Below are 25,892 nucleotides of genomic sequence, written 5' to 3' on the forward strand. Positions count from 1 at the left end.
CCTAGTTCTTTCAAATTACACGAAGTTGTATTTTCTCTTCATGGCTCCTTTAAGAGGGACAGTGGAAATTGCCCCTGTGCCCCATCACCACAGCTGGCTGTTCTTCCACGCGGTGGAAAGAGTGTGTGTTACTGCGAGTACGAGTGCGCCACGAGCCGTTTCCGTGATTTCTTTGGGGCCTTATTAATATGCTCAGAGATTACTGCAGTGGCGAAAAACAAACTACCTGGGGAAAAGCAGACGACGTCACGCAATTAAGCACGTTTCAGAATGTGCAGGCTTTGGCAGAGTGAGCTACATTAGGTATTGCCGTTCTTCACTTGTGGTGGCTGGTGAGCTTTGCCAAATCACCCCTGGGATGATGTGCGGTTAAAAAGACATGGCACTGCGTGTGGGCATTGATAAACCGCAGGGGGAGGAGGGCAGGGAAATGGTATGGTGGAAACCTGTGCGCGCATTTCCATCCCAATCAAAACCATGGTCGTGACGCAAATGCCTCTGTTCTTTAGCAACTGGCGCACAGGGAGTATGCAGGATCAGCACTGGGAATTTTCGTCAGTTCATCATCACCAGCCTATCTACGCCCACTGCAGGGCAAAGGCCTCTCTCATTAATCTCCAATTACCCCAGTCCTGTGCTAACTGCGACCAATTTGTCCCCGCAAACTTCTTGATCTCATCTGCCCATCTAACTTTCTGCTGCCCCCTGCAACGATTGCCTTCTCTAGGGATCCACTCTGTTACCCTTAAATGACCAACGGTTAGCTTGCTTTCGCATTACATGCCCTGCCGACGTCCATTTCTTCTCCTTTATTTCTACTAATATGTCCTTAAGGGGACACGCGGGTCGAAAAAACGCGATTTTTTCGAAATATACCGATTTTTTGTTTTCCCTTGCATTAGCATCTTTGACTATCCTTCTTTCATGGGTAAAAAAATGAAAACGAAATACGAACGAGAACTTAGTGAAAAATGTGTCTGAATGACTCGCGGTGACCCAAGAAATCGCGCAATCAAGCCAAATTTCGGCCAGGTTTGAGAATTTATTCCGCACGGCAGCGTGGCTCGCCGCCATTTTGGTCACTTGAGAGAGGTAGATCAAGCCTTCTTCTCTCGATTGAGCCGCTCGCCAGCTTCGTATCTCCGCGTAAAAAAAATAAAAAAAATGTTTCTTCCCGCTTGTTTTGCGAGCTCCCACTGGGCATTTAAATCACGTGACGCGAAAGCGGGACCGCCATTGGCTCTTGCCGCTTGTGAGCCGCCATCGCCCGCATCGTTCCGTTCGCTACTTCGCGCTATCTTTTCTATTTCCTTATCGTGTGTTTTTAATCGTGAACGGTGAGGAGAAGCGTGACTTTTGTCGCCGGAAGCAGCGTACTTCATGCCGGTACAAAGGAAAGCGCAAGCGGCGCAGCATTGTGACGACCACGGCCAATGCCGGCACGACCGGCACCGTGAGGCCTAACGGCGCCGGGCCTTCAAGCGTTGCAAGCGCGGCTCTACCAGGCGGGGCTGATTTTATCAGCGAAGATATCGACTTTATAAGCGCATCGGAGAAGAAGTCGGCAGCCTTCCAAGGTGAGGAGACAGCCAGCCACGGGAGCGGTGCAGTTATCTGTGGAGTCGGCGCTCTGACTGACCTTGAGTGCCGCCGTGTGCGCGACGTGCGGGAAGTGTGAACTCGTCGTAGTCGAGGTTGCGAACAAGCGGAAGGGCCTCGCATCGGTACTGGAACTGAAGTGCAAAAACGAGAAGTGCCCTGCGGGAGTGGCTTCGGGAGTGATTTCTTCTGTTTACTCGTCGCAGCGCGCTGCCGCCGTCGGTCGCGGAGGCCGCAAACCGGAAGTTCCGGTTTGCGGCCTCCCCGTGATAGTTTCGCCGTCAATGTGAAAGCGGTACTCGCTGCACGCGCGGTTGGCATCGGACACGATCAGCTATGCAGGTTTTGTGCCATTCTTGGACTACCAAAACCACAGCATCAAAAGACGTTCTACAACACTGCCAAGAAAGTTCATGTTGCGGCCACAAAAGGCGTCTCTGACAACCTTGCTGAAGCAAGGCAAGTAACTGCGTTGCAAGCTGGTCAGACTGACCTCAGTGTGATTTTTGATGGTACTTGGCAGAAGCAAAGACATGAGACACAACAGCACTGACATTTCTCTTGACACTGGTCTCTGCCTGGATTTTGAGGTGCTGTCAAACTACTTGTACTTGTAGCTGCCACCAAAAGCTTGATGAGCAAGAGGAGGAAGTGTGGCAAGCCTTTCATGCCTCTTGTGTGTGAAAAAAATGTTGACTGCTCATCCCATGCCATGGAGACTGAAGCAGCACTGCGCATCTGGCACAGGACGCTATCGTACAACCTGCAGTTCACTGTAGTGGAGACTGCCACTGCCCTCACAGGGTTGTGGTTCAACAGAGGCCACACTAGCTTTGAGCAAGTTCTCCAAGAACTGGGAATCTTCCCTTCAGAAGAACTGGTCAGACTAAGCAATGCAAGTGACCAGCGGAGGGTCAGGCAGATGTGTGCAAAGCTGACTGCTAAGGCTAGCCCCCATTGCCGCAGCCTGGTGAAACGGTCCCACACCAAGGACTACCCCAGCAAAAACCGTGAGGGTGCAACTTATGCAGCAGGAGCATTCTAGTTTTAGTACCTCAATGTGGACATTTCAGACTGTATCCCCACCAAATTTCATGTTGTTCGAGCAAGAATTTCTGAATCTGCCAAAGAAATAAACTTTCAATTGCGTTTTTCTCAGCTTGTTGTTTTTGTCCGTTTTCTGAGTTTGTGCACACTTATTTTCCCAGTTAAAGTTGTCCTATCAGGATGAAATTTTGCACAAATGTTCATTATAACACGTAGAGTGCACAAATCTTGTTCATTATGCAATTTGTGTCCTTAGATATTTCTGGCGGTCATAAAACAAAAATATACAGAACAAAAAAAGGCACACTACCAGTCATTTTTTTTTCGTGGTGAGGAAAATGATGATGAGGCTTTTTTAGGTAGATTTGTGCACTCTGCAGTTCATAAGGAACCACCTAGGCTATTTTAAAAGTTTCAGAAAAAATGTTTACTATAAAAAAAAGTGTGCACAAAAAAGCCATTTTTCTGAAAGTCATGCTGCGTAACATTTTATCCGGAGCAGCTATTCAAAATCTAATTACATATATGACCAGAGGAGCTCAATCTCTATAAGCTGTGAAAATTTCAGCCTCCTAACTTCATTATTAAAAAAAAAGTTGTTTGGAGGAGCACGTCCCCGCGTTTGTTCCCAGACCCACTCCACTCTCTTCTTGTCCCTTAATGTTACACCTATCATCTTCCGCTCCATTGCCCGCTGAGTTGTTCTCAATTGAACCCTCTTGAACCCTCTTAGTGAGCCTCCAAGTTTCTGCCCCATAGCTGAGTACCGGTAAGATGCAGCTGTCATACACTTTCTTCTTCAGGGACAATGGTAGGCTGCCATCCATTATCTGAGAGTGGCTGCCGAATGCACTCCACCCCATTCTTATCCTTCTAATTATCTCTGCCTCATGGTTGGGATCCGGGGTCACAGTTACTAAGTCGCAAAAGGGGTCCTCGTAAACTCTGCTTCTTCCTGCATCCTCACCTCCGATTGTACGGCTTGCCTTCGGTGCTAGAGCAGTAGGGCACCACTTTCACTTTTGAGGGTCTGGTTTGTGTTATAACTACTTGCACCAATTTCATCTGTGTCACTTAAGAGACTTGCACCAATTTCATCTGTGTCACTTGAGAGAGCAGTGTTGGTTGGGAAACATCCTCAAGGAATTACTGCATTTCCACGATTCTGACGCCCACCTTGCTTTGGCAAAAGTAGCCTCGAGATTTGTGTGCGTGTTACAATCGGGCTCGAAACCCAAGTCGGCTTCAAAGCAACCAGCAGCATTGCTGCGGGCACGGAACTCCTTCCAAAATCCAGCGTTATCCAATCCAAAGCACTCCAAAGCACCACACGCGAGTAAATTTTGGTACGCCCATTCAGCCGTTGTGCGTGCTTCTGCTGCAGCAGTTGGCACCCGGGTTCAGTTGTGATGCCTCCGAAGAGGTACAACTATGAACCGAGCACCGTAATACCGACCCTGAGCACAGAAGTCCGGGTGAAATTCATGAATTAGCATTCAATGAGCCCGTCACGTCTAAAATTATGGAAGTCCAAGCACTCGAAAATGCATGCAAGCACGTCCAGTGTTCCCTCTCCAATTTTGATGCCAGTGGGAGCTCGATGAGCACGTTTATGAAGCACAAGAAATTTTTGTTCCTAAAATTTAGTGAGTCAAAATAAAATGCCAGGTTTGTGGTGTCACAACTTTTACATCTGTGTGGTAGAGCCAGCGTCAAATGATTTTTTTCTAACTTTCCTTCCCGAACTTACTTGCACATTACAATCAGGGGTGCATTAGAATCGAGCAAATGTGGTAGTCCTCAAGTGCCTTGCATAATTTACAAAGAAGTAGCGCACAGTTGCTTGTCTGGGTCACGAGTCTCGAGCATTGAAAATAACCCTGTGCGTGTCGCATTCTTGCTGTACAGGTTCACCCAGGCATCGTGTCTCCCGCAAGCGGCGGCATTCTCCCATTGTCTACGACCGGAAAAACAGGAGTGCTGAGAGTACGTGCAAATGCCTTTCTAGCCCCTCTCGTTCGCTCTTTTGCCCCCACCTATAACAAGGCACGATGAGCAGCGATGGCACGACCAGTCCATGCACCGTGCAGTCACCTCCCTCTAACTCACTGTGCACCTCCGCATCGTCACAAAATCTGCCCACGCTGTTCGTGTGACCGACGCCAAGGGGAAAGAATCCACATTCTTGCTTGCGCTGCTGAGCACGAGGATGCGGGTTGCATTCCCGGCTGCGGCAGCCGCTTTTCTGATGGAGGTGAAAGGCAAAGACTTGCCTGTGTGTATGAGATTTCGAGGCACCTCGTCGCCTGCGTTGCGTCGGCGCGTTAAACCCTACAATAAAATCAATCAAATCAACATTAGTCGCGACCAGTCTTGGGCAGTAACTACATAGTTACTAGTAACGCGTTCCTGGTAACTAGTTTTTTTTTCCAGTAACTTGTTACTAGTTTCAGTAAGTAGTTTCTTTTAAGTGAGAGAAGTTTTTAACTGTAACACTGGGGCTCTTCGATTTACAGTCTCTGACTCACCGCGGACTCCCCGAGAAGCAGTCCGGCATTCGATTTTCCCATGTGTCCCTATGGCTTTGGGCAATCCTCGGGCAAACCGCGGACTATCCGCGGTGAGTCCGAGACTGTAAATCGAAGAGCCCCACTGTTTCTTTTTTAGAGAGTAACTGTAACAGGAAGTACCGTTACAGCTACTTTTTTTTATAGAAAACTATTCAATAAAAACATATGCAGTTTTTTTTTTTTTATTCCCGCACGAGCTATTACATTGCTTGCGGAGTTGACAGACCATTTATTTTCTGTGGTTTCATTAACTCTCCTTGGTCCATGCTATCGGGCGGGAGTGGGCCCATATTTAAAGACCCACAGACTAGGAATATACTTAACATGTTCGCGTGGCCTCTATTCCTACAAAAGGCACAAGTTATTGTGAGATATTAGGTAATCACCTCCCCGAATTATATTTTTCTATGACGTATACATTCAAAACAAGGTCGAATTCGTTGTACTTGCTGCAAAGCAAAACTAACCTCTCACTGTGCCAGTATCACGCCTACATGAGGCGACAATAGAATTCACTTGCGCCTGAGATATTCGAAGGTGACTGTGGTGATATGTTGCTGCCGTCGCCGACGCCCGTAAAAACCTTTGAGGAATGCGAATCCGACTGAACTCTTCTGGTGTGTCATTTCAGGGACGCCGAAGCGGCCCCGAGTTTCTTCATCGGTCGGGAGGCGCGGTAAGTGGACACAACCTCAGCTGACACAGCCTGGCTGCTTGTGCTCTCATAGCATCGTGTGTAGGCGGGGGGGGGGTACTGTGTGTTTCCTGCCAGCGTTGTGCTGCAATGTGTATCATTCTTCGTTGAGCATCAGATGAGCAGCTTTTCAGAAATGAGCTCGCTGTATCCGGACGTACATTCTAATCTCACTACGACGACATTGAAGGGACACGCGATAAATTTCGTTGAAGCAGAACTTCTTTTGAGGTGAAATCTGCCTGAAAACAGAAGGGCAAGAAAAGTAGCCTCGTATATTTTAAGGCAATGTTTAGAAAAAGGAGTGACGTGCAATTACGTCGTGTTTGTTCAGATAACAAATGTATCAACGGTTATCTGTTTTTTACCTGTACATAAAGGCCGGGTTACGGCGGTATGGGGGAATGCAGTCGCAAAACATACCGCTGTACAACAAGGCGTATTTACGGAGCTGATTACTTGCAGATAGGTGCTAGGCTGTCGGAAGCAACCTTTCTTCTCACTTGTGGCGGAAGTGGCGGCGTTATCTTGTCTCGGCACGCAGGCAACTGACCTTGGCATGCAAGCCACGCGCCCTTGCATTTACCACGACTTCGCGCTCATGATTAAGGCACGATGACGGGGGTTGAAGACTAAAGATGAAAACACTACTTCTGCTTCTGTCTTTGAAAAATGGTAGAAGAGAAAGTGCAATGACAGCTTCTCACAGCGCATACGTGATGGCGCAGCGTTATTAAGCAGGGAACATTCACGCCATTTCAATTGGATGTGGATTGGCTGTAGCTCCACCTTGGCGAACCGGGCCTGTGCCTCGTGTAAAAACGTCCAGCCACATTGTTATCACCAGCAAGCAGTGGCATCCATCTGAGTTTGTTTTTGCTTATGGGGAGGTGGTGGGTGCGCACAGCACGCATTTTCGGTGAAACTAAGCGCCCTGAATTTATAAGTTACAGATAGCTTATGTTAGCTTATGTTATGTTCATTTTATCTCAAAATAAATGTTCAAACTCAGCCTCACTGAGCGAAAATTTCGTTGAAGCGAAATCAAGCCAGACAAATGGCTCGTTGTGGTGAGGGCTTTGTTGCATTGACTTTATGGCTAGCTGATGGGGAATCAGATATATCTTGTTGAAGCGGAGTTCGTTGTAGTAGGGTGCGACTGTAATATCAAAAGTGGCAGAAATACTTCACAAAGGTTACTGCCAACTTTAGTCGCTTTGGTTTTTCTTTTATTCGTGCTCAGTGTTTGCCTGCTTCACCTGAAGGGGGGGACGCGATTCTTAGAACGGTCAAAAATGACCAAAATGTTGATTTCGAGAAAAAAATTCAATTTTTGGAATTTTCTTTCACCTGTCTTCAAAATATCAACGCTCAACTCAATTATGAAGTACTCGAAAATCACACTGACAGCTTTTTGACCAGTGTGTATCTGAGGACAATGTTGCCAAGTACGGCATCGTGAGAGCGTTATCACATTTCAAAACACCTTGGGGCCGTGAAATGCCCCGAAATAGGCAAAAGTTGTTCCAACTTCTTGCGTGTGCCACAGTCGAGGCAGCCGATTGATCGCCACCATCTTGGGCTTGTTTTGTAGTTTGTTTGCTTGTGCGCATTTCGTGGCATCTCTGAGTAGGTCGACTGCCCTTGGCAGTTTTCCAAAGTTGTCTTCTGGGCTGCTGATTGGCTGTGGCGCGCACGCGCAATTAGAGTTTTCCATCTGACACCTCCCATTGGTCGGCGCAGCTGTGTCTTTTTTTTTTTTTCAAACGTTCGTCGCAATGGCTTCTGCAATGCGTGTCCGACGGAGTCTGCTTTTAGGTGCAGAGTACCTTAGGACCGCACAATGTCCGTCCGTGTCCATGCGCATAGCATTTAAAATCGCAAAAAATCACACAGGCACCGGCAGGATTCGAGCCTGTGTCTGGTAGATCAAACAGAGTTAGTGTCAGTCGTCTTACCCATTGGGCTGCGACTGTGAGTTAGTACCCGAGAGTCAAACGGCTTGCTCCCTCGCCTGTAACGGTGCGGAGTACCTTAGGACCTCCCAATGTCCATCCGCGCCCTTCCGTAAGCACACCATGTACACGTACGCGCACCAATCAAGCAAAATTCGATTTGAGCCGTGAGTTGCAGTTTCATGTAGGGAATAGTAAAGGTGCAACTCACGGCTCAAATCGAATGACGGTCGGGGCGCAAATCGGATGTCATTTCGAGTCCCCGTACCCTGCACCCTTGCCATCATCCACGGAGGGGAGGGGCTGCCATTTTTGGCGCAGTGCTTGCTTGGTGAAGTTATCCGAGATCTTTTCACGGCTTCTTCTGATCCCTCGATCGTGCATGTTTCTGTCTGCAATGGAACTGCTGCCAGGAAACCTACGTTTGAAGGGGATGGCCTGTCATACGTACGGGAAGCGGAAGCACGGTGGGCCTAACCCGAAGTTGCGCAGTGCGACTTGGAGCCGCTCCACTCAGCCGGAGGAGAATTGTTTGCTGCCTCGTACAGTGCTGTCTGTCCCACCGCCTGACCAGACCTGATCCAAGCACGTCTTGTTGACTTGACGCAAAGTATTACACAGGGGAGGAGATCACCGCACGGTTGCAACATGTAGACGAGATCAAGCGCGGCATGGAGACCAAGTCAGAAAATCAACCTGATTGAAGTGGATCTGGAGCACTCCGAGGAAGAATCGGGCATCACAGTGGACGTGGCAGTGCTGAGGGAGCTTTTTGTGCATGTCAAGTGTGGCAAGTGCGGGCTAGTGCGGGTTAACATGAAGCTTGCAAAGTGACACAAAGCAGACAGGTCTACAGACCACAGCCCTAAATCGCCTTCAACTTGGATCAAAACTGTTTGGCCTTCGCCTTAGCTAGATTTGTGCAATTCCTTGGCCTCTGGTATTTCCAATTGTAGTTGACATTTTTGGAATGGGAAGTCGTTGTTACTGAGAAATTCCACAGTGATGGTACTGACTGTTTTCCAAATGCAGTTTTCCCAGTTCCATATTTTTGATCGCTTCCCTCAGCTTTGCACAGCTTTTTGAAAACTTCCTTTTGCTTCACAAGGCCAACCTTGGTACCATTTTCTTCAGTAAAACCTGAGGCACCCGATTACATTCTAAGTTTTCCTGTTTAGGCTATGCATAAATAATGGCTTGCAGTTATTTTGGTGAGCCTGAATGTCGAATACGGCCATCTTTTCTACATTTGTCATATTTTTAGGATGGCACGACTTCAGAGAAAAATTAAGGACGGCAGCGGTGTTGGGAACTCTCTGGCTATCAATTCGTGTAATTAAAAGCTACAAATTGCAATAACTTTCAAACTAACAGCAGCAGCTCAAATACAACTGGATATTTGAAATCTGCACGGAAAAAAACACATTTGTGTGCAAATTTCCACAAGTTTCTAGCCATAAATAAAAGAGTTAGTTTTGAGAGACCCTCCTCTCCCCTTTACGGACAGAGGTCACCCACTGTGCATGCTTTTTTGTTTGTTTGTTCTTTTTTTTAGAACGTCCCTCTTTCCATTACTATAACAGGGTGCGCACAGGTCCTTGAAAACCTTGAATACCCTTGAATTCCAGAAGTCTGTTTTCAAGGCCCTTGAAAACCTTGAATTTTTTACAAGTCCTTGAAAAGTCTTGAATTTCTTGAATTCTAGATTTAATTTAGTAATTGTCATCAAGAAAACGGACTTTGTTGCTGAACTTTTGTTCTTGTTTAATCATTCTGAACCGCAGTCAAGAAAACACCGGTTTTTATACCTCTGTAGCCGATTCTGTTAGGAAGCTGGCAACACTGAAGACAACGAGCCGTTTCCATCCCCATCGCTATCGCATCGCTACCTCGCCATCACTCGCTGAGTCATACAGCCGCGTCCGTGCGCTAGTATTCGTCTAATCGTGATTTCAGCGCTTTTTGAACGTGGCTTCTTCGGTTCAGTGAAAGTGATGTGTTGATATGTGAGACAATGCCCGGGAAAAGCAAGTTTCAGACTACGTGGCTCCACCATGACGACTACAAGCAGTGGATTGCACCGGACACAACAAGTCCGCATCGGGCTAAGTGCAAGCTTTGCTGCAAAACCTTTGATGTGACTGCCATGGGTGAATCGGCTTTGAAAAGCCACATGAAAAGTGCCAAGCATATTGCTGCAGTGAATATAACGCAAGGTCGCGTGTTGGACAGCCATCTCACTGCTGTCGCGAGAGAGACAGGGCAGTCCGCTACCACGGCTCCGTTGCCGTCACCAAGCCTAAACGACGCTTGCAAAACGCACGAGCTTGTTACTGACGCTGAAATTATTTGGACTCTGAAAGTCGTCACATCCCACATGTCGTACCGGATGTCATCGCAAGCAGGGGAGTTATTTCAGCGCATGTTCCCGGACAGTGAAGTGGCAAAGGCGTTTTCGTGTGGTGAAAAGAAATGCGCCTATGTGACATGTCATGGTCTGAGGCCTTTCTTTCTCTCAGCTTTGCAGCGAGAGATAGAACAGTGTGAAGTTTTTGTGGTACTTTTCGATGAGTCGGCAAATGACTGTCTCCAAAGCAAGCAAATGGATGTGCACGTGAGGTGTTGGGACTCCGCTCAGAAAGTGACGACGAGGTATTATACCTCCGTTTTTCTGGGGCATTCTACAGCTGATGACATCCAGGAGAAGTTGCTGAGTGCCCTTGAGCCATTGCCCCTTGCAAAAGTTCTTCAGATATCTATGGATGGTCCAAATGTTAATCTGAAGTTCTTTAGGCACATCCAAGTGCACTTGCAACAAAATTACCAGGTTCAATGTGTGGACTTAGGCACTTGCGGGCTTCACACAGTGCACAACGCTTACAGGGCAGGAGTTTCAGCAACTAAATGGGGACTTGATTGCCTGTTGTCTAGTCTGAATGCACTTTTTGAAGATGCCCCAGCACGGAGAGAGGACTTTTCTGCAGTCACCGGCCAGCACACTTTTCCTCTCAAGTTTGTCGCCCACCGGTGGTTAGAGAATGTCCCTGTAATTGAGCGAGCGTTGTTGGTGTGGTCTGACATCAACAAGTACATTGAGGCTGCTAGAAAAAAAGCTGTCAACCTGCCTAAATGTGCCTCGTTTAACAACTTGTTGGAGTTCAGCTGTGATGCTTTGCTCCCAGCAAAGTTGAATTTTGCATTGTGTGTGGCAAATGCACTGAAGCCTTTTTTGGTAGAGTACCAGACAGACAAAGCAATGGCCTTTTTCCTCGCAAGGGATTTAGAGACTGTTCTAAGGAAGCTGTTCACAAAGTTTCTGAAATGTTCAGTCCTGTCTGCCAAAGGAATCGTGGGCCTGCTGAAGGTCGACCTTGAGAATGCTGAGAACCATATTCCACTAGAAAAGGTGGATATAGGCTACATGGCAGAGCAAATCATCAAGAATTCTCATGCAAGCGCAAAGGATGTGTTTCAGTTCCGGATGGAATGTAAACAGTTCTTGATCTATGCCACAAAGAAGGTTCTAGAGAGAAGCCCCCTGAAGTTTGCATTTGTTAGGGGCCTTTCTTCACTGGACCTAAGACAGATGTGTACAAAGCCAGACGAATGCCTTCCTCTTTTCAGAAAAGTGTTGGATACCCTCATCACTGTGGGTAGAATGGCTGACCACGTTCGAGACACAGTGTTGGCTGAGTACACGGAGCTCCTGCATGAGCAAAAACATAAACTTAGACAATTTGACAAGGGCACTGATAGGCTGGATGAATTCTATGCTGACCTCTTGAAGTTCAATTCAACCTACTCGGAGTTGTGGAGCTTTGTGAAACTTCTGCTTGTCCTCAGTCACGGCCAAGCAACAGTTGAACGTGGATTCAGTGTAAACCGGCAGGTGTGCGTAGAGAACTTGAAGGAGCTTTCATACGTGTCGCAACGGGTTGTGTGTGATGCGGTTGAGAAGGCAGGTGGTGTCCTACAAATTCCAATCACTAAGGAACTGAGGATTGCTGTGTCGGCAGCTAGGCAGAGGTACGGAGCATACCTGGAAGCCCAGAAAAAGCAGGACCTTGATGCTTCAAAGCAGAGGAAAAAGCACTGCATAGAGGAAGAGCTTGACGCAATGAAAAGAAATAAACAAAAGCTGGAAGCCACAATTGATGACCTCGTGGCTTCTGCAGATGCCTATGCGGAAAAAGCAGAGGCAGAAAATGATGTGACACACATTGTCAAGTCAAATAGCCTCAGGAAGACGGCAAAGGACAAGACAGCTGAGCTTCACTCGATCAAGGTCCAAATTCAGCAAAAGCGACTGGAGCTCCCCTGAAGAGGGTGGCTAGGAGGAGCTGCTTAATTTTTTTTTGCTTTGTGCAGTTAATGCTATTTGGGGCAATAGAACAATTTTCTATTGTGTGTGACATGAACAAATCTGCATTGTGATATATGATAAACCTATTCTTATTTTTTCTGTTCAGTGCAAGCAAATTTGCATTGTGAGATTTTTTTCTTTGTGCAATAAATATGTCGGGCCTTTTGAAAGCCTTGTCTGCAGATCTTTGATGTAAAAAAATCAAAATAACCTCGCGCAGAGGGCCTTGAAAAATCCTCCCACAGGGGCTTGAAAGTCCTTGAAAACCCTTGAATTTTTCTCTTCGAAACCTGTACGAACCCTGCTATAAGCATGTATTGCTGAAAAGCCTTGTTCATCAGCTTTGTACACGGCGTGAGTACTCAGTCGATGCCTTCGCATATGTTCGTGTGCACTTTTTAGAACGTCCCTCTTTCCATTACTATAAGCATGTATTGCTGAAAAGCCTTGTTCATCAGCCTTGTACACGGCGTGAGTACTCAGTCGATGCCTTCGCATATGTTCGTGTGCACCCTTTAGTATATACTGGTGACTGGAGAAATTTGGCCCTAGTCCCGGGGACTTTTATTCTCACTTGAGGATTTGCGACGTTCTTCTGGATGATATTTCTAGATTGAAATTAAATGTGGCAGTGTGTTGTTACTGTTGGATGTACATGTTCTTGTCTCAGCACCCCAAGTAGCCGTGAAAAGGCGGGGTTGCAGCTGCAGCCTTTCTTTTTTCCCCAGGCATGTGTAGACCAGAGTAAACTTCCAGCTAATGAGCGAATTTCCAGGTTCTTAATTCTCTCTCCTCCTCTTTCTCAATTGTTCACGCAGAAGAAGGTAAGTGCTCTTTGGCAGGGTTGTTTTGGCTGCACAGTGGCAATTTTTCTTTTTGTTTGCTTTTAAGCTCCGCATCACTCGTGAATTCACTCGCTTTTGGCATTGCTGACCTTCTTTTTTTTTTTTTAAGATTTTGCTGCTGTTGTTATTTTGTTCGATGGTGTTTATGGTGATTATGCTGTTAGAAGGTGTTTAAATAAAATTTGCTTATAACAGCCTGACACACAACACGGGAGTTAACGCAGTTTGTATTTGCAAAATTGGCAGTATGTTACGAGTGGATGTAACCAGCAATTTGGTTCCCACTTCTACTTCGTTGCAACTAAGTTTTACTGCATTTTGTGAGGTGCCTAAGTGACTGTAGTATCGCTAGCTCAATGGCTCCAAACGCACCTGTAGCAAATTCCTATTAACCTTTTTTTTTTCCGCTGCATTTTTCTTTTTTTCCAGAACACTCTGAGCACGCAGACAGGCACCTGATGAAGTATTTCTTCCGGAATGCCAGGTTCTTTCTCGTCAAGAGCAACAATCACGAGAACGTTGCGCTCTCAAAGGCCAAGGTGATTGCAGAGTGATTCATTTTTGCGGCAAGAATAGAATCTAACTGGACTTCCTTTCCCAGGGTGTGTGGTCGACGCCCCCCCAGAATGAAGCCAAGCTGAACCAGGCCTTCAGGGTGAGTGACTTGTGCCTGTGCTGCACGGTAACTTCCGATTGGTCTCTCCACCTCCACAACTGCTGCCCGTGTGTTCACAGTGCCGGGCTCTCGATGTATACAGTGGGTTCAACGGCCTTTGGAAGGCCAATTGAAACGGCCGTGTAGCACAAGCGTGGCTGTTCCAGGTGGCCATTCGGCGACTGCTCTGTCGTTTCCTTGACGTCTGACCTTTTTCTGTCTCTGTCTCTGCAGGAGTGTAAAAACGTCATTCTTGTCTACTCTGTCAAGGAAAGCGGAAAGTTCCAAGGTAGGCGCTCGTTGTTCTCTTTGTGCAGAATTTAAGCCTTGCTCAAATATTTGTTCGTCCACACACCATTTGGGGGCCTTGTAACTTCTGATCTGTTGACAGTAATACAGTCGTTGGGGTGAATTTTGAGTGGTGAGGGTGAGCTTGCAATGAGGAGAGTGTAGCTCTGCACATTAGAAACAAAGTTGCATTCATGAGCTGGTGGTAGTGGCAGCACCACTAGCGAGGCAGCTAGTGGCTGGCTGTCAAAAAAGTCACATTGTCAGTATTACCGATTACAAAGAGCTATGTAAAAAACAAAAACTTGCCTCGCTTGGCATAGGGCACTTACTACCAAGGAAAGAGGCTATGCATGTTTTCTAAGCCTTTATATGTAAAGAGCATGCAGGTGCAGTAATAAGATCTGAATGTGCTTTTTGTTTGCACAAATTTTGGACGGTACTGTTGGGTGGTGGCAGGAACCACGGAAGATTTGCAGTACGCACAAGGTGGCGGCCACGAGATGACCCGTGCCTCATAACAAAGCCTCATTTTTCTCAAAGATGGGTCCACGCTGCTGTGCTTGCCCGAGGAAACTTGCGGGGACACTCCTTCCTCCACCTCCGCGCAGGCTTTGCTCGCCTCGGGTCGGAGTCGAACCACAACTGCCCTCCAATCCAGTGGGTGCTGCCGCCGGGCCTGAGTGCCAGGGCTCTGGGCGGGGTCTTCCAGGTGGACTGGATCTGCAGGTGAGGGCCCTCCCCCCGGGCAGTCCCACTGTATTGCGTAGCAGCATGCAGCCAGGGGAATTGTGGGAAGGTTGGGAAGGTGTGTGTGTGTGTTTAGCTAAACCCCACTGCACCTCGTGCCTGGTAACTGGGAGCAAACCTCAGTTTTGATGGGACTCCTTCTGAGGTGGCATCCTAATGTAACGGAAGGGAGATTTAAAGCCAGTCGGAGGGTGTTTAGGCTCGGGATGCTCGTGTTCCCGTTCTGTGATAGGGCTCTTCAACGCAGCAGTTGCACACCCTGCGTGCCTGTGGATTTCCGACTTCCTGCCTCCCACGTTTTGCAGGCGTGAGCTTCCCTTCACTAAGACGGCGCACCTGTACAACCCGTGGAACGATGGCAAGCAGGTCAAGATTGGCCGCGATGGACAGGTAACGCAGCTCTTGTCGTCTCTGCCATTTCTCTTCTGGCCAAACGTACAGGGAAGGGGGCCCGCTCTGGAAAGAACATGACAGCCGGTGGATCTGTCGTTGGGAAATTATAAACTGGCCTTATACTCATTGTGTAGGTTTTTATTGTGCAAGATGAATGTGTGTCACATTGCTGACGCAGTTGGGCTCATGACTGCTAGCCTGAGCAGGGGGTGAGGTGCGAAGTAACAAAAGCTCGGCAGACCTCTCGCCAATGGCTCAGTCAGCTTCCCACCACTGCGAGGGACTCGGGGAAGAGTTGTGGCGGACACGATGTCGGGTGAACTCCACTGTTCACACTCTGCCATGGTTCCTTCTTTTCTCTCAGGAGATTGAGCCCCGAGTGGCCGAAGAGCTCTGCCGGCTGTTCCCCGCGGACGAGCTGATCGACCTGCGCGGCATCCTCCACCGGAGCGGCCGCTCGTCGCGCCGCGCCCGCACCAGCCACCACCGCCACTCCCCGTCTCGCCGCTCCACGTCCTCCTCGCGTCGCCACCGCCACCGCCACCGCCGCACCAGTGGAGGACGGGACGAGGCTGCTCGCTTGCGTCTGGCGAGGTTAGGCACACTGCCGGGACGCTGCTTGTCGCTGGGCCGGACTGTGATGTGCAGTGGGACTGCTGCTGCTGCGGAGCTGACGGGCGGCTGAGCGGAAAGATTCGGCCCCCCGTGGTGGTGGCTGCGTGCGTTTGTGGAAGCCTCGAACGGCTGGAGAGGAAACGGGAGGGGTATGCGACGAGAGGCCAACCCGCAAGCTCGACCTGGCCCTCAGGTTGGAGAGGTCGATAGAGCAGCGAGAGACTCTAGGGACAGGTCGCGGGCAGTGCAGCCCTTTTTGTTGCCCGATGTAGCGTGACTGCCCAACTGCTGCTGCTGTGCGGCCGCAGAGGAGCAGACAAGGCATTGGGTATTGCCGTCGGCTGTAGTGAGCTGCATAAGGTCAGTTCCACCTGAGCTGAGAGGCTAGTGCCGGACGCAGTGCTGGCAGTGTAGCCGTTTTCTCTGCCCCTCCCCTGTTGTGTTGCTCTGCCTCCGAAACCTGGACTGTAGGCGAGGCCCCCGCCTCTGGATGTTTTTAGCCAGCGCCCTGTGTGGTCCTCGGAGCAGCAAGGCGGCGGAAGGGGAGGCGGGCAGGCGGTGTGCGCGGGGGGTGCATGGACTCTCGACACCGTGTGGGTCCACGTCGAGCAAAGGTCCGGACTTCCCTGGTGGGCCCCCCTTCCCACGGTTGGTGGGAGGATTGCGGGGGCCAGTGAAACGGGCTGGGATCGAGGACTTAAGAACTCTGTGTTGGGGGGGAGGGGAACTTCTTGAGGAAGTGGGAAAGGTAGGAGCTTTAAGAAAGCATGTGCACTAATGGCAAGATGATGCAAGAAGCCATCTGTTGCAGCGTTTGCAGAAAAGGAAGGCGGGTATTGGACTCAAAGGGGAACTAGGCCACGACCCCTTTGAGCCGGGAGGCTGGAGGAAAGGGAGGCCGCGCCCTTTCCCTGTGCGTGCCACCGTTGGCTGGAACTGTTTATGCATCCTCGCTAGACCGCCCGCTATGGGACTTTCGAGGTGTGCGGGTGAGACACCCCCGAGTGCGCAGGACGTTGTGCAGTTCACTCTTGGCGGTAGGTGGGAGTGCTTTCTGCCTTGCTCGATTTACTAACAGGTTCTCAATGCCCTTTGCTGTGACGTACTTGTGTGCACAATTTTGAGTGCACATAGAATGAAATTCGAATAATGTGGTTTAAGATGTGTTGCCTGTCGGTGCTTATGGTTGGAAGACCCGCGAAGTAGGTGCAAAATCGGCAAGCTTGGACCTTGAGGCACCTCGGGGTGTCTCAAGGTTCAACGTTTGTATGTTCTTTTTTTTATTACCTTTCTTATTTGCTGCAGTATGCTTTGTGATGTAAATTGTTTGAATTTTGTAGTGAGTAACTGCCATTCTCTCCTTTTGTGAATAGTACCTTAGTACACTAGATTGTGTGCACTTTTAGTGTGCTTAGCTTAAAGTCTAATTGGCAGGCCTCGAGTGGCAGCAAATGGCCAACTGTTTAGGGAAAAGCTAAGCAGTGGAAGGACTGCGTTATGCATGAAAACCCAGTTGATTGTTCAGCAGTTTGCAGCATAGTCTTGTTCATGTTACCTTCACAGTTACGTTCAAGCACGCCTGCTTCGAAAGAGAGCTTGCCTCCTCCTCTGACAGCCATGGCCATATGGGTACAACACTAACTATTGCGTACTTGGACTTTGATATGGTTACTGATGTAACTATAAAAGACAAGGGACTAGGTGGCGTACGACGGGACGGACAGATTTCTAATGTGTGACGAAGCAGTAGCTCAGTACAATAGCTTGAGTGCCTTCAAACTGAATGTCATTCGACTCGGATGGAAGTGTTATGCTGCTCCATTCGGTTCCAGTGACTGTCAAGCTGAACAAGCGTCCCAATAGACATTTGGGCTCTCGAATGCCATTTCTTGTACTCTCGTGCACAGCCTCTTAAGTCAGCATTAAAAAGTATATTACTGGCATACCCAAAGCAAACAAAATATCTTTAATTGGGGGACTGTTTACTTGTCATTCACCTAAATCATAATATTAATATGTAATAATTCCACACTCTCCATATACTCTCAAGACCAGTGCGAGAAAGCGATGAATCAATCTGTCCAGACAGCAACAAAACATGCGCCTACAAATGCCTTTATCGCAGTTCAGAATTAAGCCACCAAATTATTGTCAAAGCTCGCATTATTTATAATTTGATGTCATTTCACTTTTAAGGACTGCTTCTAAATTTGATTGCTGCATTATTGTGTGGAAAGAGAACTCGACGGAAGCACTGCCACGCAGCACGGCAAGCGATTCTTATAGGTTTTCACTGCCATCGAAATTGCAGTGGATTGCAGTAAATTCTGAATGGCATTGCAAGAAGCCCTGCAGCTGAGTCGAATGACATTTGAGATGCCAGTGTAGCAGTTACACCTGCTACGCTGCACCTTCGCATAGCTGCACCACCAAATGGAGGTCATGGGAAAGTACAAACACGTCTTTAAAGGTTACTCCTGTTTTTATCAATTTTACCAGTGTTTTTATCAATTCTGTGTGGGTGTATAATTGGGTGGTCAAGCCTGCAAAGCATTAAAATAGCTTCTCATCTTTAACGTACCAAGAGAAATGCTAGTGATAAAAGACTGTATTTTAGTGCAAGTGTTGCTTTGAAACCAGCTTGTGGGAACCTTCAGTATCAAGGAGAAAGCTAGGTAAAAGCGGTGGCAGCCCAAATTTCCACTTTCTTGAGAATCATATTTACGGGTGAGCGCAACTTGTAGTGCAGCACATGCCCGCATGTTTTTAAGAAATTGTGTGCCCTTGGGCAGAGTCTACGGGGTGCGCGTGGCAGCTTCTAGGCTGTCCGACCTTTTTGGCTGCTGTGGCTGCAGTGAGAGGCCATTGAGTGCCCCTCGGCAATGTTGGCCTGTATGGAAGCTTAGTTTAGTTCTTGAGCCTGAAAAGTATCTGAGCACACTCTTGGCTGGTACTGTGCTACTCCTAGCAGTGCATACTGACTCTTACAAAAGAAAGACTAGTGTTTTTTGGTGGGAGGTAATTTGGCTCTTCTTTAATTTGGAACTTGGACGCACACATTTTCAGTCGCACATGTGGCTTGGCAGTCCAGCCTGGGTCGCTGCCCTGCAGCCACGGAGCACTGCGACCACTCTGAATTTAGGCCCCTGGGAAATTTAGGCCGGGGTTCTTGTCGCAGAATGGGAGGACCCGTTTGCGAGTGAGAGGAAATGGCATTTGCTTTGTGTCAGGGAGGGCTGCTTTCTCAAGCACCCTTCACTTTTGAGGGACAGTCCGGTATTCGCGGCAGGGGGGCGCGGGAGGAAATTCCACTTGCACCAGTGGCGTCGTCCCTTTCTGCACTGGATGATGCTTCCAACATCACCTAGCTGGCCATTGAGTAGAATAAACAAGACCTAGCAAATTTTCTCTCTCTCCCTCCCTCTGTTCTTCTGTGGCTGTGGTGATCTCTGCCCTTTTTGCAGGTTCGCGCAGCATCCAGAGCCACCGGTTCTAGTGCTGCTGGGACTTGTGAGACACTCTTTGAATAGTGCCCTGGCTGTGCCGTGCCGCCCCTGTGGCATTCCCGGCCTCAGTGTGAGACCGTCTTCGGTGACTGGTGTTTGACAACTTCCCCACCCCCCACCCCCCATCCTTTTTCAGAGTGCATAGTCGACGGCCCCACAATAGCCACGGTTCACGCTCTCCTCGACCGAGACACCGTAGGGAGGGTTCCGACGACGGTAAAGTCTGCCCCTCGGCGCAGCCGGTTTTTTTTTTTTTTTTTATTATTATTTATTTATATATTTTTACTCGGGGAGAGGTTGGGCCTAAGCGGTGTCTGTCTGGCTCTCCCTGCCACCATGTTCTTCATGCTGCTTTCATTTTCATGCCTGTTGACACTCGGGGGATTGCTTATGGGTCATTCCATGCCAAACGTCCCACGGAGTTCACTTGACCATCTCCGATTACACTGGACACTATCGAAAAAGTGCGCTTCTTTTCCCATCACCTGGAATTATTTCACTGTGCTCCATGTATTATATTCTTTCTGCAGTTTTTTTTTTTTTTTTTTTTTCATAATGTAAATTTTCGTCACAGCCACAATTTTCAGATTGCTGTAAGAGACAGAAAAATTTTTTTTCACCAAAAATCGGCTGCAAGAACGCTTAGTGATCAACCACGATTTTTTATGGTGCAATGGGAGATGGTCAAGTGAACTCTCTGGGGCGGTTGACGTGGAATGGCCCTTGTGCAACAGGACGTCATCAGTGTGTGTATGCATTTTCAGCAGTTCAGATTGTAAAGCAATGCTAAAAACCCAAACCCGCACTCTCAGTCTTGTAACTTCTACTGTCGTTTCATGCGTAATTGCACAGTACTGTGGACACCATTATCACCTTCCTCCTCCTGTATTTTTTTTTTCCCTTCTTTTAGTCCCTTCACTCTGTGTGTGATAAAAGGTCAATTGCATGTGTAAAAACTGTTAGCAGCACCTTGCTTACTTTTGAAACTACTTGTTCCCTTGTCTAATGGTCCCTGTAAATGGAATCTGCTGCCAGTGGAGAGGGATGCGGTGTTGTTTTCAGTGGTACTTTTCACAATTTTTACATTTTGCATGAGGGCCCCTTTGAGAACTGCAAAAGAATGGATTCAGGTGGTACAGGACGGGAATCACCCGTGGGCGAGACTGTGGGGAGGCCGTGAGAAGGACTGCACGGATCACTTCAGCTGTTCACCCTTTACTCCTTTTCTCTCCTTTAGGTTACCGGCTGGCTCGCCGCGGCAGGTATGGACCTGATCACGAGTTAGTATCAAGCCTTTTTCTGCTCACCTGAAAAGAGTGGAACGTTTTCGGGGAACACACGTGTAGTTGGCTTCCTTTTGAATGTTGCCTCTCAATGTGTGAGGTCGGTGAAGCTTTGCAAGGGATTCGAGCAATGTTCCGAGCATTAAGTCTGCGATCATAGGTACAGTTTATTGCCCAGGCAATTCATGCACAGTTGCACCTGATTGGTCAAGGGGGATGGATAACGCTGCCTTCGGTCGGCAATCCTTTTCACTTGCCAGTTGCTACACGTTAACTAAGGCTTTTGTTTACTTAGCTCAGACCAGTTTACTACCAAATGGGCGCTTCTTTCAAGTTGGGGGTCCAAGACATAGCAGTATGCCTGCCACTCACTCTGCATTTTTTGCGTGTTGTGTGCCAATGATTGCGTCAAAATGTTCCCTTCATCACAGGATGCCCGTGGAAAGATTTCCCGTGAGGCGGGAGCCGTCACTGAATGGGGTAGGTACACGCCCCCGAGTTTCGCTCGAGTCGAGGATGCAGTGTTGCTTCAGTGAGTGCTAAAAAAGACTCGATGATGATTGCAGCATTGCGCTCAATTGTTTAGCCAACATCGGTTAGTTATGTAGAATTACTTTTAGGTAGATGCTTTGTGTTTGCCTTCCATGTCGTTAATCTTGCCTTCAAATTAATTACGCTAGCTTATTCTTCAAACCTTGAGGTGGCTGTATGTTGGGTGCCAGGCCACTCTGGCATCGGCGGAAATGAACTGGCGGATGAAATGGCCGCCAGTGCTGCACTCCGAAACACACTAAACATAACAACACTAACTTACGCAGACCTCAAGCCACACATTAGACAGCAACTCCGTAAAACTTGGCAAGCAGACTGGAGCCAACAGACAGACAACAAACTACATGTAATAAAATCAACACTTGGGATCGTACACTGCTGTCTCACACAACAGACACATTGAAGTTACCTTAGCCACGTTGAAGTTACCTTATCTATTCGCCAATCCTTATCTTTTGCACAAACTTATTCCTTCGTTTGTCATGAGCCAGCAATCAAGTCCTGCAGTTATAAAATTTTGAGCACCTGCTGTAAAATATGATTTTTGTCTGCACCGGCGCTGTGGGAAATGTCGCATTTGCTGCAGTGATGTGCCCAGTTCATGCTCAACGTATCTATTCCACTTAAATGAACGGGAGCTGTTTTCGTCCGTTTCCATATTCATTCCGCTGGAAATCGGACGCCAAGATGAAGTGCAGGCGAATGCCTAACCACCCCAATCTGCATTCGTGTGAACGCTTCCAGGTTTCAGCAGTTAAGGTATTTGCCGCAGCTTGTAGGCCACTGTTGTGTTACTTCAAGAGCTTCTCGAAATTCTCATAGGGAAAGATGGGGTATGGTGTGGACTAGAGCACATACACTGACTGTAAACCGTGATCCCTATCATAACGAAGTCATCTCCAGCAGTTTATTCACCTATGGGAAGGCAGCAGCAGCATGTAGACTAGCAAACCAAACGGCTGATACCTAATTTTGGGCCTGTTACCTTGTCTTTTTAAAAGTAAAAATTCTGCGCGCAGTGGCTCCCTGCTGTAGTAAGTGCTACAGCGGTTGGCAAGATTGTCTTCCAAAGATTGCTCCCTGGGGCCCAATTCTCTGAAACGAGGGGCATCATTTTGAAACGACGTGGTAGCACTATGCAAATGCATGTGTGCTTGGGTTGGGGTGCCGCTTTTAGGGCCAGACCCTTGAGGCGAGCACTGTGGCAAGGGCCACTTGCCACAATGGCCCTTGCCGCCGTTAGGTAGAGTAGCTTCAGATGATCTGAAGCTGCTCGATTGGCTGTGGCCTTTACCAGAACAAAAGTTCACCAAACTGCTGTGTTCAAGAAAGCGGCAATAGTAATACACTTTGCATGGGCAGTCATTGTCTACCCATCCGGTGGCTCATTCTCAGTCCTGGGAGAGCTAAAGAACACTTGAAGTCAAAGAAAGAAGTAGGGGAAGGGTGGCAGCGTGGACCATGCATGAAGTCGGGGGGACACGAGGCTTTCACTTCACACCCGCCGCGGTGGCTCAGTGGCTGAGGCGTTGCGCTGCTGAGCACGAGGTCGCGGGTTCGATTCCCGGCCGCGGCGGCCGCTTTTCTGATGGAGGCGAAAAGCAAAAACGCCCATGTGTACGAGATTTCGGCGCACGTTAAAGATCCCCAGGTGGTCAAAATTAATCCGGAGCCCTCCACTGCGGCGTGCCTCATCGCCTGCGTTGCGTCGGCGCGTTAAACCCTACAATCAATCAACAATCTTTCGCTTCACATTGCTTGTTTTACTTCCTAGGGTGTGTGCTTAGAGGTGCGTGTTCTCTTACCTTATCAGGCTTATCAGGACTACCTCAGAGAGTACCATCACCACCAGAGGCCACCTCTGCCACCCATGCCTTATGGGCCGCTGGTATGTCGTGTTTTTATCAGTGCAAGCTTTTATGCCACATCAGTTTGCAGCAAGCTAGTGTGCGAAAATTCTCCTGTTATAGTGTTGAAAGCAAGATAATGCATGATGGCTTCTGGGGCAAGCAAAGGTTTCACTATTATTGCTTTCTTTTTAATTTGTTTTGCATATCGGGCAGCATTAAAAATTTCAACATTCTTCCCCCCCCTCTTTTTCTTTCATATTGTGAAAGCCGCCTTTCCCTATGGAGGCCATGTCTTACCACCACTATGAGCGCTCCATTCACCACATTGACTACAACCACGGTGTCCCTGCACGATCTTCGAGGCCGCCGGAGAAGCGATCGGTAGAGCATCCTTTGCCTGCTTGCTGCCGGGACTTGCCGTTTGCTGTTTGGCATCAGTGTGCATGCCGGGCACATCTGTTTGCGGTGGCTTCCTCAAATTGCCCTCGTTTAGCTGTTTAAACTGGCTACATTTGAATGAGCACAAATGTAATGCCAGCTTTTTCCTTTTTGTCCAAAAGCCTTGTGCTTTAAAATTTACCTCGCGGTATGTTCGTAACCATGCCGTCAATATAACGCAATTTCTTTCTTTCTCTTTTAATTAAGATGCTAGTTTGAATCTGACTACGGAATTTTTAGAAAGAGCTGGATGTCTTTAGATTGCAGCTAATCTAATCGCGAAACCATGAAACACATGATGGCAATGCAGTGTAGCTATCGCTACGCGCCCCAGGAATGGGCTTTGGATTCGTATCCGTAGCCGAGACAGCTTATTTCTCGGCTGCTCTGTATTGTGACTATTTTCTTAATTTGTGCTGCAGTGGCAATTATCTTTTCTTAATTTTTGTGATGCAAAAAGTGGCCCCTCGCATTATATTTGTGGTTCGTTAGTTTTGTGCAAATAGCGATTTGTGAGCCTCCAGTTCTGTTGCTCTACGTCGGTGCTTAGGCTCTGTTCAAGCCGTCCAAGGGATTGAGGATTGGCTTGGCTACAACTGGCCCCTTTGGCTCTTCTGCCCCACAGTACGAGATGACGGTGGACGACTTCATCAGGAGAACAGCGCGCCCTCCACCAAGCCGTGTCGAGCGTCGGTACCGCGAGCGACGGTGAATGGGCCCCCGGTTGATCTCACCGAAGAAGATTATCGCAGATAAACGCATCCCACCACCCAACTCATCCCTATTTACAAAGCCCCAAGGGGTCTTGAAACCTTGCGCTCGTGTTGTCAGTGGCGTGGCCACCCCCGACTTTGTACATAGAGCCCAAAGTGTTGTGTGTGTGCAGTCTGTGAAAACAAGTGGTGTGTGCACTCTCTACAGTTGTTGTCAAAGTCCTCTGCTGTCCCCACCCCCTTTTGTTTTTTCTTAAATAACTTTGAAGTGTGATTACTTCCTATTATTTTTCTATGGTTCTGAAAAGCACGTCCACTAATTGTGGAATATATGTCCGTTGCAGAACAATAAAAGTGCTGGAGTACAAGCGGATGTTGAGTGTGATCACGACTTCTGTGGTACTTTAATTAAGACACAGTCACAGTGAATGATATAAGATGCGAGTTTTTACACAATCAGAAATGCTGTGCGCACATTGGCACTGCACCACTTGACGGCTATTTGAGAGTACAGTATATCAAAATGCATAGCCACATCCATGGCTACCTTGTAGCATGCAACTAGTAGTGTTGCCCTCTCGGTGATCAGCAACCTCGGAGAAGTCTTGAAACATTTTTCAAGACAGCATAGCTACAGCACGAGAAGGAGCAAAGACAAGAAAGAAGGCAAGTGCTGTGTCTTGTCTCATCTTTCTTTCCTTTGTTTCTTTTCACGCTGTAGCTGTTCAAATAACCTGGACAACTCTTCCAACGGTGCACTTTGCTATATTGAAGCTTGGCCAGTGTGATGCACGGGGACAAACAGTTGCAGGGACCAGCAATCAAATGCTTTTCATTGGTTCAGGGCTTTGTAGAACCCATGCTACCCCAATTAAGAAGTAAGGTTCACTACGCCAATTGCGCCTAACTGCGCCGAGAGGTAAATCCTGCTACACTTCTAGCAATCTGCGCTAATCTTGAACCGAATCTTCGTTTTGCCGGGCCTCCTCGATGTATCGCGCTCTGCATGGCGGGGAGGAGACAGAGTGAACCTCCTCCTATCTCCCTTGCCATGCAGCATGCCAGTGTTTCACGGGACTAGCTCCGAGGGGTTGATATGGAGAGGGCACTGAAAGGGAAGCGAGTGAGAAAGGGACCAAAGTTGTCCGTTTGCTTCGTATGTATGGCGCGCAGTGTTATGCAGGTGGCATTGCGTCATGTTGCGGTAGGTCCATACTAAGTACCGTGAAATTCGTCGCCCTCGTGGCATTCTGAATGTCGCTATCGAAGCTGGAAGGCGAGCACCTACGCCTGTGAAATAGGTGACCGGTAAAAAGCGCAAAAGCTCAAGCGTATGTCGTCTGCTCCCGCCCCTTGCGGTTCGAGATCTCTCCTGGCCTCTCGTTGGCGTGTTATTTGTCACAGAGTGCTTACCTTTCCAAGAAGCCCCTAACAGGATTAATCGGTGTTAATCATTGAATGCGCGATGCATAAGCGCTGTGTTTTGTGGGAACAGATAATCAACACGCAGACATGTGCAGATGTGCGTTTATACATACCTCAAACTGTCTACATTATGTGACTCTGTTTTGTTCATTCGAGTTTTACGAAATGTTCTGTAGTCCACCCAATCGAATGCTACCCCAATAGTCATTTTTTAAATAAAGAGTCGTTTTCATGATATTGGTTCATGTAGTGAATGTGCACACTTGCACGAAGGGTTTCGGTGCTTGTCTTGAGAACATTTGATAATCGCGGTTAAAAGTGCGGACGAAACTCATCTGCACCGTAGGCATT

General features: G+C 48.2%; 1 protein-coding gene and 1 pseudogene across 2 annotated transcripts in view; both read left to right on the plus strand.

The window, feature by feature from the left end:
* LOC144162667 (uncharacterized) overlaps positions 1-24,501 on the plus strand; it is a 41,151-nt pseudogene extending 16,650 nt beyond the window's left edge. Inside the window, exons 7-20 of the transcript XR_013320737.1 lie at positions 4,555-4,632; positions 5,848-5,892; positions 13,503-13,612; positions 13,675-13,728; positions 13,963-14,017; positions 14,628-14,745; positions 15,072-15,156; positions 15,524-15,753; positions 19,417-19,496; positions 20,518-20,542; positions 20,995-21,043; positions 22,929-23,003; positions 23,233-23,346; positions 24,029-24,501. The product of XR_013320737.1 is annotated as an uncharacterized LOC144162667 (transcript). The remainder of the gene's footprint in view (positions 1-4,554; positions 4,633-5,847; positions 5,893-13,502; positions 13,613-13,674; positions 13,729-13,962; positions 14,018-14,627; positions 14,746-15,071; positions 15,157-15,523; positions 15,754-19,416; positions 19,497-20,517; positions 20,543-20,994; positions 21,044-22,928; positions 23,004-23,232; positions 23,347-24,028) is intronic.
* LOC144162668 (uncharacterized) lies at positions 9,760-12,398 on the plus strand. Its single transcript, XM_077693292.1, has one exon. It carries the CDS (start codon positions 9,880-9,882, stop codon positions 12,184-12,186), a length of 2,307 nt encoding a protein of 768 aa, XP_077549418.1. The 5' UTR covers positions 9,760-9,879; the 3' UTR covers positions 12,187-12,398.
* Positions 24,502-25,892: the final 1,391 nt, after the last annotated feature.

Source organism: Haemaphysalis longicornis, unplaced genomic scaffold (genome assembly GCF_048455015.1).
Source record: "Haemaphysalis longicornis isolate Haplotype H1 unplaced genomic scaffold, Haemaphysalis longicornis Haplotype H1 scaffold_12, whole genome shotgun sequence".
Taxonomy (NCBI): domain Eukaryota; kingdom Metazoa; phylum Arthropoda; class Arachnida; order Ixodida; family Ixodidae; genus Haemaphysalis; species Haemaphysalis longicornis.

Bases quoted from the DNA above. Each gene is read 5' to 3' on its own strand.
- LOC144162668 (XM_077693292.1), top strand. From the start codon at position 9,880: ATGCCCGGGAAAAGCAAGTTTCAGACTACGTGGCTCCACCATGACGAC.